At 37.8% G+C, this 19,678-nt stretch overlaps 1 protein-coding gene across 3 annotated transcripts in view; it reads left to right on the top strand.

Moving 5' to 3' along the window:
* Positions 1 to 19,678, top strand: part of ATL2 (atlastin GTPase 2) — a 58,691-nt gene that overhangs the window by 5,705 nt on the left and 33,308 nt on the right. For 2 of the 3 annotated variants that reach the window (XM_030311282.1, XM_030311280.1), the window contains exon 2: positions 19,277 to 19,521. The exons of the other annotated variant lie outside the window; for it this stretch is intronic. In XM_030311282.1, the coding sequence (XP_030167142.1) occupies positions 19,277 to 19,521 (245 nt within the window). The remainder of the gene's footprint in view (positions 1 to 19,276; positions 19,522 to 19,678) is intronic. 3 annotated transcript variants of the gene reach the window in all.

A 19,678-nucleotide genomic window follows, 5' to 3' on the forward strand; every position in this document is an offset into this window, starting at 1 on the left:
GATCATGACCTGAGCTGAAGTCGGGGGCTCAACCGACAGAGCCACCCAGGTGCCCCTGAAATTGTTTATTTCAATTATAGGATTCAGTATGAAGTAATTTCTTAGTTAAGGTCATGGCAGTTTCCAAGTGGAGTGCATTGAGTTTTCAGACAGTAAATGTGTAGAATCTAACGGGTCTGTTATGCCCAAGAGTGCCTCAAGAATGATTGACTTGAAATTATACAAATTGTGAATCCCATTAAAAGCTTTTTTCCCCCTACATGTAATAATCATTTATAGTAGAGCCATGGATAGTGCTTAGGACATATTATTTTAACCAAAGACTTACTTTTGAATTCTATACACTTCTTACGATCATCAGAATGGATTAGAATGGAGGCTTTAATTTAGAATGGAGGTTTTAATGCTAGCTCTATAATAACACTTTTTCCTTCCTGGTAGGTAATATCTGCCCTAGTAAACTTAAGCAAATTTCCAGGGTTTTTGTTTTTTGTTTTTTGATTGTTAAATAGTCTGTGAAGGCACTTAGAAACTTTAAAGCCTTCTATAAAGAAACTTTTTAAAGGGGGTGAAATTGAAATGCTAAATGAGCTACTTTTTCATATTTGAATGAATGGGTTCATGAGATATTAAAAGTTGGATTAAATTCACTTTTATCAGAATGGGAGGGAGTTGATTTTTTTGAAATAAGTTGTAGGGAAACTTTGACACGAAATCATCCTTCTTCTGAGATTTTTTTTGAAGACCTTTGTTAATCACATCTTCAGAAATCGCTTTCTTTTCATCAGCCCTTTAATTTTAAAATAGACGTGTCAATATGAACTGTGGAAATTTTGTTTAGAGTTGAGAGACTTTTTATTGCAGGAGAATGGCAGTGGCCTTGGGTATTGTTTATCAAATTCTGAAGTGTAGGCTAGAAGTTCTCAGAAAGGTTGAACAATGTTGTTGATGCCAAATGTCTTACAATTAGATATTAAGATAGAAATGTACTGCATTTAAATTATAGCTGAACTTGTGATTGGTCAGAGCTTTTAATCGAATACAAGTCGTGGATAATTTATACCTTGTAAAAGTTTTAATTTTTGTAAAATTTCAAAAGCAGTAAATCTTTATAGACTTTGGAAAATATAAATAAAATAAAAAAGAAGAAAGTAAAAATAATATCAACTAGTGGTAAGTGATATGGGAAACAAAGGCAAAAGAAAAAATTAAATTTCCTTGCTACTTATAGCCCATTGACAAGTCTTGAGACAGGCATAGTGACCTTCCTCTAGGAACTCAGCTGCCTCAATGATGACACTTTGCTAAGGGCAAAAGGCAATATTAGCTTAACATTATCCCAATCTCTAGGGTCCTAGAGGATTCTGTAAGTCTACTTTAACATATAAAAACTCCTTTGGAAACTTCTTTTATCTCTACCCCCCAAATACATGTCAGCAATCATCCTCCAAGTATATGGCCCACTGATACACATCTCAAGGATCTCGTGACTAAGGTTTTATTAGACAGTAATAATGAACTTTTCCTAACAGTAGCTAGCCCCCTTAAGGTCCTGGAAACCTTGTTTCCAAAATTCCTTAGAGACTTGCAGTGTCCCTAAGCCCCCTCCCAACCTGAAGGTATGTAATCAGTCATACCATCACAACCTAGTGCAGCTCTTTCTGCCCATGGAGCCGGTTCCATGCTTTAATAAAACCACCTTTTGCACTGAAGAGGTCTTAAGATTCTTGGTTGGCCGTCGGCCCTGAACCCCAACATTTCTACATCAGTAAGTACTGCTAACATTTTAGTGTACATCTTTTAGTATATATCCTTTTGAATGCATAATTTAATTTTTCCTAAATTGGGATCTTACTGTAATTTTGTAATTTGCTTTTTCTTTAAAAAAATATTTTTTAATGTTTATTTACTTTTGAGAGAGAGAGAGAGAGAGAGAGAGAGAGGCAGAGTACAAGCGGGGGAGGGGCAGAGAGAGAGGGAGACACAGAATTCCGAAGCAGGCTCCAGGTTCTGAGCTGTCAGCACAGAGCCTGAAGCAGGGCTCGAACCCACGAGCTGTGAGATCATGACCTGAGCCGAAGTCGGACGCTTAACTGACTGAACCACCCAGGTGTCCCTGTAATTCACTTTTTCATTCCATATTGTATTTCCTTGTGTGATTAAATAATCTTTACAACATGATTTTAAAGTGGCATTAAAATGGGGATTTTTTTGTGAACAATGCTGGCGAAACATCTTTGTAGATAAATTTTGACCTTTAGGATATGGTTTTAAAAGTAGGTGGGTCAACTACCTATACGTTTTCAAGATTGAAGACACATCAGCAAATCATTTGGAAAGGTTGTTACCATATAGTCTGTGTTCATTTGGGTTAGGTTTGTACTTGTTTACAAATACTTCTGTTCACACGTGGATATTGTTATTTAAAAATGAATGCCAACACATAGGTAAAATGAGGACCTTACTGTTGCATTTGCATTTCATTGATTACAGTTGATCTTGAAATTTAATATGGTAACAGAGTGTGAAACTCAGAACTTTTTGTTAATTGCATTTTTATAATCTTGGACCATCTCAGTGTTACTCTTACTATTTTGTAAAAAGTCCTGTTGTGTATAAGAAATTCTTTTTCATATTTGCTTTTTAATTTTGTGGGGAAGGGGGTTGGCGAATAGTGTTTTTTTTTTTTTTTAAAAACGTTTAAAATGGCTCCATATGAGTGCTTTTCTTAAATAAATCGGCAACTTTTCACTTTACTGATGCTCGTCTCTCTTCTGAATCTTTAGGTATGCTAGAGGGTTTTCTTTCTTTTCTTTCTCTCTCTCTCTCTCTCTCTCTCTTTTTTTTTTAACTGTTTTGAATTCTTCCTGAGATATGTTTGTTTCTGACTCATTAATGACAGAGGTATGTGCAATCTGCTTTGGTGCCCATAGTGTGATAGAAGTTCCTAGCTTAGGAGCTGCGTTCATATTGTCCCACCAACCAAGCTTCACTTCCTTAACTAAAGAAACCTACTTTGGAAGTTTTTAGATTAAAGGATAATGTCTTAAAAGCACTTGGCATGTATTGACTATACAAAGAAAGTTATCACCCCTTCAGCATGAAGAGAGCCTGAAAGGGCTGGGACTTGTTTTCTTTTGGGAGAAAGAGGGGGAGAGTAGGGCAGGCTGATAGAGACCATTTTTAGACAAAGAACTAGCTTTTTTTCCCTTGATGCTATCAGTTGACATATTGAACACCTACCTTTTGAAAGGGCTTTTCAGTTGTGTGTAATGAGTACCGGTGTGGAAAAGTGTAGAACAGATCCCTGTTCTAAGCTTTCATGTAGTTGGGAGAATCAGATAGACCTTATGCATATTTGTGAGTAAAGTTATCATTAAGTTTATAATTTCAGAAGTAGGAACCCCTGTGTGTGAGGGTGGGCTTTGTCAGGCCTTGAGGAATGAGTGGGTCCTAGGAGGCTGAGTGTAGGATATCTTACTTGTTGGAAGATAGCCAGTATTTGGTAAGTTTTTTTTTTTTACAAAATAGTTTAAGCACTTGTCTATTTCTAAGAATTTTTCTAAAAGGGATGCTTAAAAAGTATTTAAAAGCAATTAGATAGTGGTAGCTGAAAGATCAAATGGTGTCAGAGCATGTGTAATAAAAAAAGAATATGGGGCACCTGGGTGGCTCCGTTGGTGAAGTGTCTGACTTTGGCTCAGGTCGTGATCCCACAGTTCATGAGTTCAAGCCCTGCATTGGGCTCTGTGTTGGCAGCTCAGAGCCTGGAGCCTGCTTCAGATTCTGTGTGTCCCTCTCTCTCTGCCCCTCCCCTGCTTGCACTCTGTCTCTCTCAAAAATAAATAAACACTAAAAAGAGAGAATGTGGGCTGTTTTTATAGCCAAGTTGAGCAAAGAATTGATTTAACTAACTGGATAGTTCCTGGAAAAACTGTCTGAATAGCCCCAAATGTGACTTCTTAAAAACTATGGAGATATGTTTCCCTAACCCTATTTTTAAAAATTATTTATTTTTGTTTATTTTTTGAGAGAGTGCACAAGAGAACATGAACTGGGGAGAGGCAGAGAGAGAGAGGGAGAGAGAATCCCAAGCAGGCTCTGTGCTGGCAACAGAGATCCCAACGTGGGACTCAATCTCCTGAACTGTGAGATTCTGGTCCAAAATCAAGAGTCAGATGCTTAACTCACTGAGCCACCCAGGTGCCCCACCCTGCTACCCCTGTTTTTGAGCTATGTGTATTTATCTACCACAAGAAACTCTGACATGTACTCTAAAAGTTGCCAAACTAGAGAAAGGATGAAAGAATATATTGAGAACCTCTGACCTTCTTATTCCTTTTGTTTTTTCAAATTAGTCACATTTATCTACTTAGAAGGATGTTTGTCTGTTTTGGCACTATTCCTTTCTTTTTACAGCTGTTCTCGTAGTAGGAATTTTGCCTGTATTGAGCCGAGTTTGGGATTTGAGTGTATACTTTTGTTTTTGTTTTTGTTTGTTTTTTGTTTTTTTTTTTAACTGCTCCTATAATGAGCCATCTGAGGTAGAGAGTTGTGACAAAATGGAATGTATCATCTTATTTCCAGAGTCTTGGCAGATACCTATTTGAGATTGTCATAAAAACCTTATTCTAAATTTAAGCTTGGGTCCCTGTGTATGTATTTTAATGACTCCTTTGCTAACTGGTTATCCCAAATTTCAGTCGCTTTTCTCTGGATTTAATATCTTTTAACTTACTACTGAGTTAATTTTGGGGCCAGATTAAACTGTTTGCCTGAGTTAAGGAAACCTACTCTGGTTTTGATGGATTCCTGATCCCTGTGTTAGAAAACCTTAGAGTAACCGTTTCAAAATTACTTTTGGAAATGGAAATTTAGTGCACCATAGTTTTTTAAAGACTTATAAGAAAAGAATATGTTGCTTATAAAAATATGGAATAATTTAGTGTTATCAGTTGCCTAGTTCAGAGAAGGATGTTGAAGAACTGGCTAGCTCTTGCATTCATTGCTTTCTGTTTTTACTGTCACCTTCTGACTTCGGGCTTCTCACCTTGTACTCTGGCTCTTCTAGTTGCTTAATATCTGATTTCCCTGTTTTTTAGGTTCTCATTATACTTCTTACTCACTCATCACTTTTGGTTTATCTCTGCAACACAGCTTTGATCCTATCACTCCTCTGCTTCAAAATTTTCCATGGCTCTCAGGATAATGCCCAGTATTCTTACCCTAAACTTTTAAGGTTAACCTTAATCTGCTTTTCAGGGCTCAGAGAGATGCAGCCTTCTCCAGGATGTCTTCATTGATACACTAGTTTAACTAATCGAACATGGCTCTTTCTTTATACTGTTCTTTTGCACTTATTTTGTCGGAGCCTTAAGAGTGAGGACCATTATCAGCAAATTGTATTTCTCAAGTATAGAGTATAATGCCTTGCTCTCTAATTACTACTAGCTTGAAGTGGGTAGGGTGGGGGACCTTTATCAGTTATTCATGACACACTGTGTACCATAAGAAACAACGAATTACACATTTATTTACATGTACTGTATATGCATGTCTTACTGAAGATTGGCAAATACAGTTTTATTGGGTCTCATATTTTATTTAAAAAAATTTTTTTAAGTTTATTTATTTTGAGAGAGAGAGAGAGGAGAGTGCTGAAGGGGCAGAGACAGAGGGAAAGAGGGAGAGAGAATCACAAGCAGGCTCTGCACCATCAGTGTGGAACCCGATGCAGTGCTTGAACTCATGAACCAGGAGATCATGACCTGGGTCAAAATGGAGTCGGATGCTTAACCAACTCAGCCACCCAGGTGTCCCTGCATCTCATCTTTTAAAAATCTGCAATTTAAAACTTGCCCTTCTAGAAAGCTTATGAAGAAAAAAAAATGTTTCCCACATGTTGGGGGATGGTATAAATGATTTGCTGACTGTATAAATGATTAAATTTTGACAAGGAAACTTTTGGGGAAAAGGGAAAAATAGCTATATGCCAAGATTTGTTAATAAAGATGAGAAGTAAACCCCTCTTCCGTTTTTTTTTTAAACAAATTATATTTTGGTAACTTTTTTTCAGCTTTCTAGAAATCTTGAGCACGTAAGTATTCAGCTCTGTGTTTATTCAACAAACATGCTCATTTGGCATAGTTGGAAGATGATGAATTTGACGAAGACCTGAGTGTGTATCCAGATTTGATTACTTAGGAAATACGTGTCCTTGCAAATTGCTTAATGTGAGCCTCAGTGTCCTCCTTTATACAAACAAGGAAACTCCTAGCTTACCCAACAAAGTGATTTGAGGATTAAAGAGATATTATGTACTTATGAATCCAGAGTAGACACTCTTAAGTATTTTCCTCTGTTCTCCAGTAAAAGGTACACCTAAAATACTTATTTTGTACATTACATTATTTCATAGAGTGGGAAAGTTATTAATAATGTTTTTACTTCTTTCTCAGATATCTACTTCTTTCAGTTCTTTGCTCTAATAAATGTTTCCTCATTAGGGAAGCATTGCCTGGCCACTCTTGTACGAAGTAGCACCCCTGTTTCCATTTCCCTTAACTTGCTTTATTTTCTTTGTAGTGCTTGACACCAGCTGATGTCATGTATTTGTTTTCTATTTCTTCATCTTTAGGGTGTAATAAACTAAGGGCAGGATTTTTTTTTTTTTTTAATTTTGTTCACTAGTGAATCTTACAATTCTTAGAACCATATTGTAGGTGTTCAGTGAATATTTGTTGAAGGGGTAAAGACTTAATGCACTCCCACTTCTAATCCTTTAACCCCCTGCATTAGAATTACCTTGGTGGTTGTTAGTGGGGGGTGCTAGTAAGAAATGTAGATTTCTGGACCCTGCTCCTGATCAGCTTAATCAACTCTGGAGGTGAGATCCAAGAGTGTATTCCAAGCAAGCCACCCAGGTGGTTCTTAAGCTTCAGTGTACATGGGACTCATTGTTTTATGGTGTAGCTTTGGCTAATTAAATATTGGCAGTATAACTCCGGCCCAGCTCTAATTAAATTATGGACGGACTGACTATGCTGTAGCAGTTTTTTCCCCTGTTGATCTGTCAAGGGAGACTTGTTTTTCTGTTGTTTTGATTATTTTGGTTACTCTTATTATTTTTGTCCAGAACTCCAGTTTAATCTAGAACTTTAAGGATCTAGAAATTTCTTTCAAATATTAGATATATATAAGTCCACCTCTCCCAAACAAAATCAAACCCTTTAAGCCCACACATAATCTGTACTTGTCATTTTTACTCATGAGAACAGATGAACTGATATCAGGGATTTGTTTTAAGTGATAAACATTATTTAAAAATAATGGGCTGTTTTTCAGTGTCCTTTCTATGACTATACATCACTGGGAACAATGATATTTATAAACATTATCCTGTAACATTGAAAGGCAGTTTGGTATAGAGGAAACAGCATGGGCTTAATTAAAGACCTAAATAGAAGTCTCAGTGTGTATACTTTTTACCTGTAGAATCTTGAATTTCTTTTTAAAAAAACTTCTTTGTCCAGGGGCCACCTCTGTGGCTCAGTTGTCCAACTCTTGATCTCAGCTCAGGTCTTGATCTCAGGGTCGTGAGTTCATTTGACATTTTGGTTTTGAAGTTTATCCGTGTATACACACTTACATCATATTCGTTAATTTCAGTTTTTTCTATTTCATGGTTTATTTATCTATGAATATTTAGATTGCTTCAAAACATTTTTTTTTTTGCAATTTCAAACAGTACTTCAGTGAACAAGAAACCTTGTTTTTCTTTTCCTGTGCACATGTGTAAGTATTCCTCTAGCATGTAAATAACTTCCCAGCGTGGAGCCTACTCAAAAAAAAAAAAAAAAAAAAAAGCCCCCAAGCCCCAACTTCTTTGTCCACATTTCATCTCTCTGAAATGGGGATAATTGCTAAGTCTCAGGGTTGTTGAGAGGATTCCTGTCACAGTGCCTGGCCTAAAGTCATAGAGTCATTCGATAAGTATAAGTTCCTTTTCTGTGGAAGTAAATTCTGAAGTAACTCAAAATACTTCATTGAAAACAGTTATAACCTATTTCAAACTTATAAAAATGATAGACGGGTGCCTGGGTGGCTCAGTTGGTTGTGTGTCCACTCTTGATTTCTGCTTAGGTCATGATCCCAGCATCATGGGATCTGTGCTAAGCCTGGAGCCTGCTTGAGATTCTCCCTCTGTCCCTTTCCCCCACTTGCTCTCTTTGTCTCTTTCAAATAAATAAAGTTTTTAAAAATTATAGAAAAAATATTAAAGATGTCCAAGTGCTCATTGCATAGATCTAATGCATTGTATATGCCCTAATTGTTTTGAATCGTTTTTAAAAATGTTTTTAAATTTATTTTTGAGAGAGAGAGACAGAAAGAGCGTGAGCAGGGGAGAGGCAGAGACAGAGGGAGACACAGAATCTAGAGCAGGCTCCAGGCTCTGAGCTGTCAGCACAGAGCCTGATGCGGGGCTCGAACCCACGAGCTGTGAGGTCATGACCTGAGCTGAAGTCAGACACCTAACTGATTGAGCCACCCAGGTGCCCCCATTTTTAGTTTTATTTATTTTTATTTAAACAAAAATCTTTTTTAAGTTTACTTATTTTGAGAGAGAGAAAGAGCATGAATGGAGTAGGGGCAGAAAGAGAATTACCAAGCAGGCTCTGTACTGTCAGCACAGAGCTCTATGTGGGTCTTGAACTCAGGAACCCTGAGATCATGACCTGAGCTGAGATCTAGAGTTTGATGCTTGGGGCACCTGGGTGGCTTGGTCTGTTAAGCAGCCTTCCTTCGTTTCTTCTTTCCCTCCACAGACACACACTTATCTTGAAGTTGGTATACATGTTTCCTGTTTTTTTAATAGTCCTATAACATATCTGTATTTTTAAAGTAAACAATGTACAATACTGTGCTGTATTTAAAAATTTTTAGTAAGTGGCTTAAAGTATGTACTTGTGGTTTGATTTGTTTTTTTATTTGACATTGGTTTTGAAGTTTATCCATGTATACACACTTAAATCTTATTAACTTCAGTTTTCTATTTCATGGTTTATTTATGAATATTTAGATTGTTTCAAAAAATTTTTTTTGCAATTTCAAACAGTACTTCAGTGAACAATAAACCTTGTTTTTCTCTTCCTGTGCATATGTGTAAGAATTCCTCTAGCATATAAATAACTTCGGTAAACATTTTTTTCAGTATTTCGTACTCTAATTCTTTAACAACTGGGACGACAGAACAAAAGTGTATATCGCCCCCCCCCCCCAAAAAAAAGTACATAAGAACAGATGCGAGACCATTGGGGGTGTCTTGGGTGAGATTTTCTACAAGACTTAACTTTAGAAGAAAATTGAGAAAAACCTTAGGACTTTAGGTTGCAGAACCTAAACAGAATTTTTCTGAATTTCTACATTGTTGCTTAGAGTCCCCTGAGCCATTATTTATTCTAGCATCTCTTAACTAGCTAACAAAATTGACTTCATAAACTGCAGCCTCATTTAAAATATCTAATTTAAATTAACTTCAGTTGAAAAGTGTTTTTCTGATCTCAAAATACACTTATATTTAAGTGCTTAATATTTGGTTATAAGCTTTGGGAAAAAAACCTCGCATTTATATGTTTGTAGTCTGTTTTACATTTTTCTTAATCTAGATGAATTCATAAAAACATTTTTATGCCTCAGTATTCTTTAAATGGGAACAACAAAAATTCTGTGACATCAGTACTGGTTACTGTGGAAACAGTAGTTTTCAAGTGAAAAATAATATGTGAATCTTCTAAGAAAACAACTTTTGTTTCTCTCATGATTTGACAATAATTAAGGAAGGAGATGAATTACATTAGATACACTTTAAAAGCATTTTTAGAAAAATGATTAGCAAACAGGCAGAGCTGGTGTGGGAAAGTATCTGATACCTGAAATTGTTAATAGATCTTCTGGAATCTTTGAAGTTTTTATTTTTGCAATTTGCATTCTGGTTCCCATTTTACATGACAGAAGTTTAATAACTTTGTGAGTTCTTAATAACGCTATTTTATAGGAGCAAATAGTTAAAACGTTTTCTTGTAGGACCTGATTGGTTAATAGCTGCTTCTCTTTTTCTTTTTTTTTTTTTTTTTAATTTTTTTTTCAACGTTTATTTATTTTTGGGACAGAGAGAGACAGAGCATGAACAGGGGAGAGGCAGAGAGAGAGGGGAGACACAGAATCGGAAACAGACTCCAGGCTCCGAGCCATCAGCCCAGAGCCTGATGCGGGGCTCGAACTCACGGACCGCGAGATCGTGACCTGGCTGAAGTCGGACGCTTAACCGACTGCGCCACCCAGGCGCCCCGCTGCTTCTCTTTTTCAAAAAAACTATATTAGGGGCGCCTGGGTGGCTCAGTTGGCTAAGTGTCCGACTTCGGCTCAGGTCATGATCTTCCGGTTTGTGCGTTCGAACCCGCATCGGGCTCTGTGCTAACAGCTCAGAGCGTGGAGCCTGTTCCGGATTCTGTCTCCCTTTCTATCTGCCCCTTCCCCGCTCACGCTCCGTCTCTGTATCTCTCAAAAATAAATAAACATAAAAAAAAAAAAAACCTATATTAATGAAGTCCAAGTTGTGTCAGTAATCTTATTCTGGGCTGCCTCTGTCTGGGGGAGAGGGAGGGAAGCCCAGCACTGTTTTAAAAAGCTCACCCAAGCTTTAAGAGACTCTTAAAAACAGAACAAACTGAGGGCTGATGGGGGGTGGGAGGGAGGGGAGGGTGGGTGATGGGTATTGAGGAGGGCACCTTTTGTGATGAACACTGGGTGTTGTATGGAAAACCAATTTGACAATAAATTTCTAAAAAAATAAATAAATAAATGAAAAGCTCACCCAGGTGACTGATGATGGCTCCAGACCAATAATTTTCAACCCCAGCTATGTATCATGTCAGCATATTAAAACATTTTTCTGCACTTGTATTTTTAAAGTAGGGATATCTACGTTCACTGCCTTATTTCGCTGTTTCTAGAACCCTCAGTGGCTAGGCTGGAAGTTAGTTACATCAGAATAATAGCAGTCTCCCAGGAAGAATACAGGATTATAGTTTGGCTTGAAAATTTTTCTCCTTCTGTGAAAACTTTAACATAGGTAGAAACTACAAAATAAAATTAGTTTACATATTAACACCTGTAAAATACGGTGATCCTTGGTACTTCATTAGGTTCTGAGACCAGCAGTGTTGGTATCACTTTGGAATTAGAAATATGCGGTTTCAGGCTCCACTCCAGATTTACTGAATCAGAATTTGCATTTTAACAAGATCCTCAAGTGATTCATATGCATGTTAAAGTTTGAGAAGCCCTGCTGGAGAGGAAAAACACTAATAAGACCTGGCCCAGTTCTCCCTGCAAATAGAAGTCTAGTCCTGTGTTTTCCTTACCTGTAAAATGAGTGAATTTGGCTGCCTAATCTCTAAAACCCCTGTGAGTGATATATTAGATGTTAAGTAGTGAGGCTAATTTTAGCCATAGGTACTAGAACTTGAATGTCCTCATGTATCTTCTAGACATGTATTCTAGAAAGCATATATATAATCTGTTGATGCTTAAAATACTTGTAGGATTAAAAAAAAAAGCCCTTCCTTCCTCCCCAGTATGAACAGCTGTCTTGAGTTCTTTAAGAAAATAACTATTAGTAATTTCCTAATACCTTTTGTTTTCTTTTTTTTTCATTTTGAATTTTATTTTATTTTTTTTTCAATATATGAAGTTTGTTGTCAAATTGGTTTCCATACAACACCCAGTGCTCATCCCAAAAGGTGCCCTCCTCAATACCCATATACCTTTTTGTTTTCTTTTTTAAATTTTTTTTTTTTCCAACGTTTATTTATTTTTGGGACAGAGAGAGACAGAGCATGAACGGGGGAGGGGCAGAGAGAGAGGGAGACACAGAATCGGAAACAGGCTCCAGGCTCTGAGCCATCAGCCCAGAGCCCGACGCGGGGCTCGAACTCACGGACCGCGAGATCGTGACCTGGCTGAAGTCGGACGCTTAACCGACTGCGCCACCCAGGCGCCCCTACCTTTTTGTTTCTAACCAAAATATTTTGGCATGATAAGGTAGTGGATTCACAGGAATTCATTTACAGAGGAGTATGTTTTTCACCATTGGAGACACTCAAAATTATATTTTCTGGCTCCTGAATTCAGGTCAAGAGAAAACATTTTAAATTGAATTTGAGCAATGTCGGAATTATTGGACAGCTCTAATTTTTTTTTTTTATTAAAAAATTTTTTAACATTATTTTTGAGAGAGAGGGAGAGACAGAGAACCAATGGGGCAGGGACAGAGAGAAAGGGAGACACAGAATCTGAGGCAGTCTCCAGGCTCTGAGCTTGTTGGCACAGAGCCTGACCTGGGGCTCAAGGTCAAAAACCATGAGATCATGACCTGAGTGGAAGTTGGCTGCTTAACCGACTGAGCCACCCAGGCACCCCTGGACAGCTCTAATTTTTCATCACATTGGAGTATAACCTTCATGGGCAGTATTCCTTGATGGGGACAATACTAATTAGAATATTTTGTTCTGGAAAATGATTAATAAGTTGGTTGTATTGCTTTATCCTCTCATTTAATAAATGAAAGTGCTAAGGGGAATAGGCTGCATGTGATTTTTTTCAAAATCTGCCATACTGAAATTATTTACATAAAATTCACTGAGTTTTGAGTACCTTTGATGAGTTTCGATGAATGCATAGTTTTGTAACCACCATCACCCGCCACCACAATCATGATATAGAACATTTCCATCATCTGAAAATGTTCCCTTGTACCCCATTATAGTTGTCTTAACTTGGGATGCTATAACAAATTAGCATAGACTGGGCAGCTTAAGCAGACATTTATTTTTCAGTTATGAAGGCTGGGAAGCCCAAGATCAGGTGCCAGCCGATTTGGTTTCAGTCCTCTTTTCTGGTTTGCAGATGGCTGTCTTGTGTGTCCTCACAGGTGGAGAAAGAGGTTCTCTCTCTCAAGTCTCTTACTAATCCCGTACATGAGGGCTCTGCCCCCGGGATCTTATTACCCCCCCTCAACAGGCCCCACGTCCAGATACCATCACATTGGGGATTAGGGCTTCAACATATGAATTTGGGGGACCCACATTCAGTTTGTAGCAGTAGTCAGTTTCTCTTCCCTACCGTCAGCTCTTGGTAGTTAGTGATCTGCTTTCTGTTACTGTAGTTTTACTTTTTCTAGAATTTCATGTGTGTAGACTCAGACAGTATGGCATTTTGTGTGTGGCTCCCTTCACTTAGTATATATATAGCTTTTTAGATTTATAAGTGTTATTGTGTATTTCAGTAATTCATTTCTTTTCCTTTTTTTTTCTTTTTTTTTTTTAAACATTTATTCACCTTTGAGAGACAGAGACAGAGCGTGAGCAGGGGAGGGACAGAGAGAGAGGGAGATACAGAATCAGAAGCAGGCTCCAGGCTCTGAGCTGTCAGGACAGCACCCAACACGGGGCTCGAACCCATTAACCGTGAGACCATGACTTGAGTCAAAGTCAGACACTTACTGAGCCACCCAGGCGCCCCCATTTCTTTTCCTTTCTAAGTAATAGTCCATTGTATGGATTTAACACAACTTATGCGTTCTCTGGTAAATGGATATTTGGGTTGTTCCAGTTTATGGTCATTATGAATAAAGCTACTATGAACATTCATTTTCAGGTTTTTTGTCATAATGTTTTAATTTCTCTTTTAAGTACCTAGGGGTGTGATTGATGGTTGTATGGTAAATATGTTTAACTGGGGCTCCTGGCTGGCTCAGTCAGTGGAACACGTGACTCTTGATCTCGAGGTTGTGAGTTCAAGCCCCACATTGGGCATAGAGATTTTTTGGGGGAAAAAATGTTTAACTTTCTATACGGTATTACCAAAAAGTTTTTCAAAGTGGTTGTATCATTTTGTACTCTTTTTTTTTTTTTTTTTTTTAAACCTTTATTCATTTTTGAGAGACAGAGTGCAAGCAGGGGTGGAGCAGAGAGAGAAGACACAGAATCTGAAGCAGGCTCCAGGCACTGAGCTATCAGCACAGAGCCTGATGCGGGCTCAAACCCACGAACCGAGAGATCATGCCCTGAGCCTAAATAAAAAGTTGGACGCTTAACTGAGCCACCCAGACGCCCCTAGCATCTTTATTTTCTTACAAACAAATTCCTACAAATAGGTTTGCCGTGGTATGAACTCTTTAAGGCTTTAAAAAATACGTGCTAGAATAAACTTCTGAATACTTAGATACTGTTTTCATATGGTTATAGGGTGTAAATGTTGAGGGCAGGTGCCAGACACCAAAACATTGCTTTTGTCAAACTGCTAATTTTTGTAAATAGACTGAGTAGACTGAATCCAGGCTACTTTCCATAAGAATTTGTTTCAAGTTTTTAGTTGGAATGTGAATAACTTATACTTTCATTGCTTTTGAATAACTATACTTTCATTGCTTTGAGAAGTGAATTACTCCTTACTTGGTTCTCTCTCTACAAATTTAATTTTGGGCTGAAATAATGTAACGTTAGTAACATTTTATTGTAATGCAGATTTCTAGCATCTTATATTGCCTTAGTGTGTAATTATGCCTGAAGTTTGCAGACGGATCTAGGTCAGTTCTGAAGTGTAAATTTTGCTGTTGGAATGTATACTGACTGTACGAATTTGGCAGATTTAAGATCAGTGTGTTTAAAGAGCAATCAAAAGACAAATGTCTTTTTTTTATATAGACTTCTTTTTTTAGAGCGATTCATAGCAAAATTGAGTGGAAAATACAGAGTGCACATGTACCCCCTGTCCCCACACACCAACAGCTGCCCTGCTCCACACCAGAGTGGCACCTTTGTTACAACTGATGAATCTTCACTGACACATCATTATTCCCCAAAGTCCACAGTTTTCATTAGGCTTCATTTATGGGGTTGTATATTCTGTGGGTTTTGACAAATGTATGATGCCTTGCGTCTATCTCTGTAGCATCAGGGAGAATAGTTTAACTGCCGTCAAAATCCTTGTGCTCCACCTGGTCCTGTCTCTTCCCCCCCAACCCCTAGCAACCACTGATCTTTTTTTACTTAGACAAGTGTCTTTTGTAGGCCTTGTGGCAAATAGGTTAAGTATACTTAGTGTTAAGTATGGGGAAATAGCTGAGGAACAGTTGATCTGCTCTAGGTATCTTTCACCTTTGACCTTGAAAGATGTATTAGGCGGAAGAGTGGGGGAGAACTGACTTGAAACAGTGAATCAGGAAAATTTATTGGATGGTCAAAGTCTACTTCAGTCATTTTTTGGCATTGAAAAATGGAAATAGAATCACTATTCTCTGCCTAGCATTTAACTTCAATTTAAAATCTTAGAGCAATGCCAAATTTAAAAAGATTTCCAGTTGTAGGTAATCACTGAATGTTAATGTTTACAGGTAGTCTGATGAAATGTACAATTCTTATATTTAGTTGCTTATATCAGTGTTTGATGAATGAAGTACTGTGTCTGTAGTTAGTACAAAAATGGTAGAGAAATCATGGTGGGGGAGTAAACTTAGTGAACCGTGTCATTGTGCTCCATCATGCTTTTGAAACATGTTTCTGCACTTCACTTTAGAAGTCTGTAGCCTAGAAATGGTGACAAAAACGTAGACACCTGCTGCCTGTGTATCTGAGGTACCTATCTTTATCCACGCTAATAAAAGAAAATTGGCTACATGGTAACTGTAGTCAACCAATCTAGGTTAAATTTCAAGTTAATAACTTGTTAAAAACAAGTGGTTTGTTTTTCTTTATTTTTTAATGTTTATTTTGACAGAGAAGCAGAATGCAATGAGTGGGGAAGGGTCAGAGAGAGGAGAGGGAGGGAGGGAGAGGGAGAGACAGAGAGACAGACAGAGAATGAGAATCTCAAGCAGGCTCTGTGTTGTCAGTGCAGAGCCCAGTGTGGGCCTTGATCTCATGAATCATGAGATGACCTGAGCTGAAATCAAGAGTTGGACGCTTAACCAAGTGAGCCACCCAAGGGCCCTTGTTGTTTTATTTTTAAGAAACTAATGCTTTCTTTACAGTAAGAACAAGACTGTTTGTTGGTTTCAACAAAATCAGCAATCTCCAAATTTGGTCATTGTGATATTTTAGCACTTAACTCATTTTGGGTTCTTTTTAATTAGTGTATTGGTAGAACTTCATACTTGTAACTGTAATTTTGTGATAAATATACTACTCTTGAGTTGCTGGAAGTATTTTCCCAAACTAGTTATGTGATTGTCAGATTTGCTTGTAAAATACCTAGGGGCAGGTAGGTATAAAACTCCTGAGTAAAACGTGTAAATTTCTTTCATTCAAGAAATATTTATTAAGCACCTGCTAGGTGCCAAGCACTATTCGGGGTGCTGGGAGATAGAGTGGCCAACAGGATGATTGAGATTCTTATTTTTGTGGTATATACTTTCTATGGAGGGAGAGATATAAGGCACAAATGTAAACAATGAAAAAGGGTTTAGATATTGAAAAGGACTATGGAAAAAAACCCCACAAAACCTGTTTTGTTAAAGTGATGTGGAAGGGTCTGTAGACTGAATGGTCGAGGAAGGCCACACTTACGAGAACATTTGAGCTGAGACCTAGATGATGGAAGATAAAGCCACATGAGTTTCTAGGGACAGAACATTCCAGACAGGGGAGAACACAGGACAAAGATTCTAAGGTGGGAAACAGGTTTGACCTGTTCAAGGAACAGAAAGAGGTCCTGATTTCGAGGGCCAGATCACATAGGACTGTGGAGGTCATGGTCAGGACCTTCAGAGTTTTGTTTTTTTCTGTATATTTTCTGGTTACAGTGGGAAGCTAATTGAGGCTTTTAAACAGAGGATTGGCAGTCTAGAGGGGGAGACCTATAATAAATAAGCATTTACATAAATATTCAAATGATGGGTAGATTTAGATTAGGGGAGTATAGGAGGACTAAACTTGATTAGGAACCTTAGGAAAGATATTCCTGAGGAAATGACGTTTAGGAAATGACGTTTAAACGGAGGCTTAAGGAATAAGCATGAGTTGATTAGGGCAACAACATGGAAAAGAATATTCCAGACAAGGAATATCCTTGGTGAAATATGAGTCTAGAAAGAGCTTTAGTAGCATAAGAATCTGAAAAAAGGCTAACTTGTCTATTTGTAGTTTACACAGGCAAGAGTAGCACCAAATGCATTGGGGCAGGAGAGATTTGGCAGTGAGTACAGGATTTTATAAGGTATGTGTAGGATTTTAGTTGTTAATGCTCTGTAACAGTGATTTTAAGGAGAGTAATTTAATAACAGTCACATTTATCTATATTATTTTGTTACTACTCTGGAATTTAGATTGGTTTAAAGTTTTTTTTTTTTTTTTTTTAACGTTTTATTTATTTTTGAGACAGGGAGAGACAGAGCATGAACAGGGGAGAGTCAGAGAGAGGGAGACACAGAATCTGAAACAGGCTCCAGGCTCTGAGCTGTCAGCACAGAGCCCGACGCGGGGTTCAAACTCATGGACCGTGAGATCATGACCTGAGCCGAAGTCAGCTGCTTAACCGACTGAGCCACCCAGGCGTCCCTAGATTGGTTTAAAGGAGGGAGCAAAAAGGGAGACCAGTTAGGTACCATTCTGTATTTGTATACTGTTGAAACTGGAAGTGATAATATCGTCTTTAATTAAATATTGATTGCTTTTACTTCCAATGATTCTCCTTTGAAATTGCTTGCTCTTTATATTGTCACTGTTTGTAGCACATTTTGAAATAGTGTTGCTGCTTTTGCTATGTTCAGTTAAAGGTGCCTTGTGATGGAAGAAAAGGCTCTCCTAGTTTTTGCAAATCAAACAAGCTAGATATTTCTTTCTAGGGGAAAAAAAGAGCCATGAATGTAGATATATAATCTTTAAGAATAGTGGTTAGTTGGATAAGGTATTCTTGCTGTGTTGGCTACTAATATGCCACTCCTCAGTGGACTGGCTGTCTCCTGGGAGAGAAGGGACTGTCATTGCACTGAACACAGTAGATACTGTATGTCTCCTTAGATTGCAAAGGGTCATTTAGTAGACAGACTCAAGGGGAGTCTCTTAAAATGTTGGGGTGGGGGAGGATAAGGTCCCTACCAGTGATTTGGCTACATGGGATCAAGCAATTGATAGGGAAGAAAGCCTGACAAGGGATAGAAGTCTCTGAAATTAGCTATTAGGTGTTTTGTTTGTTTTGTTTTATTAAAAGGACAGAAACCTAAACTTTAGAAACTTGTCTCTGCTGTTGCATATCTTTTTTAAGTGTTTATTTATTTTGAGAGAGAGAACAAACGACCATGTGTGTGCTCAGGAGAGGTTTAGGGGGAGGGAGGGAGGGAGAGAATCCCAGGCAGGCTCTGTGCTGTCAGTGTGACACAGGCATCTCCTGCTGTTGTGTGTTTTAATCGTTATTTCTTCATTACTATTCAGTAAAGTTTTGCAAAGATTACCTTGTTTTGGTGGCTGGGTGAACAAGGGAAGAGTTGATACACCTGTTTTGGGGAGTTAGGTAATTTGAAATGGTGGTTGTGGTCTGTAAGAGCCCAGAGGCAGATGAAACTATAGGATATAACTCTGTACCTCACTGACTATTCATTTTGGTTTTCCAACAGAACATCAATCCTGTGCTTTGCTTTAATAAAGGAAGCTGTACTATTAGGTTACTCTTACTAAATTAGGGACTCGTTAGCTTTACCATTAGTGTCGGTTTTAGAAACTTCTTAGGACCCTAGTGTAGCCATTTAAGTTTCATAGTGAAAAATGTTTATAATTCATATGTTTTAATCTTTGTAACTTGGAATAATATCCAGGAAATGCCTACCAGGAAAATTGGAATTTGAATTATTAGGTAAAATTGACACCCCCCCACCTCCCCTCGCATAGATCCGGTTTCAGTGTGCATACAGTAGCAGAAATTCTTTATAGAATAATGCAGTGCTCAAGAAACAGCTACTGTTCATAATTAGCTGTTTAGACTTAATAATAGAGGCTATACTTAGTATTGTGCTTATCTGTGTGTATAGTGGGAAATCTCAGCAATATTCTTGGTCCTACTATAGAGGGAGTGAGAAATCCAATATGTACTTGAATATCACTTTTTGCAGATGCTCTGTAACAAAGGGGAAGTTATTTGAAATTTTGCTTTAGTTGTGATCCTTTAGGAGAAGTTTGTAATGCAGGAATTCAAGTAACCTTTTTCTCTTTTTTTTTAATTTTAGGTGAGAATCATGAAGATGATGACCTAGTAAACTCTGATGAGGTTATGAAGAAACCATGTCCAGTACAGATTGTTCTTGCTCATGAAGATGACCATAACTTTGAGCTCGATGAAGAAGCTTTGGAGCAGATATTGCTACAGGAACACATACGAGATCTTAACATAGTAGTGGTATCCGTGGCAGGAGCTTTTCGTAAAGGGAAATCATTTCTACTGGACTTCATGCTTAGATATATGTATAACAAGGTGAATAGTGTCTTTTAAATTGAACCCAGTTAAAAACAAAAAACAGCCAACCAACCCTGTTTAAAAATAATAGACAAAAAACAGTAAGAGCTGTGTCTTTCATTTTACAAAAATCCAGTTCTTGCTAAGACTTCTCAGTTAAGACAGTAATCTAAGT

The sequence above is a fragment of the Lynx canadensis genome, chromosome A3 (assembly GCF_007474595.2).
Source record: "Lynx canadensis isolate LIC74 chromosome A3, mLynCan4.pri.v2, whole genome shotgun sequence".
Classification (NCBI taxonomy): domain Eukaryota; kingdom Metazoa; phylum Chordata; class Mammalia; order Carnivora; family Felidae; genus Lynx; species Lynx canadensis.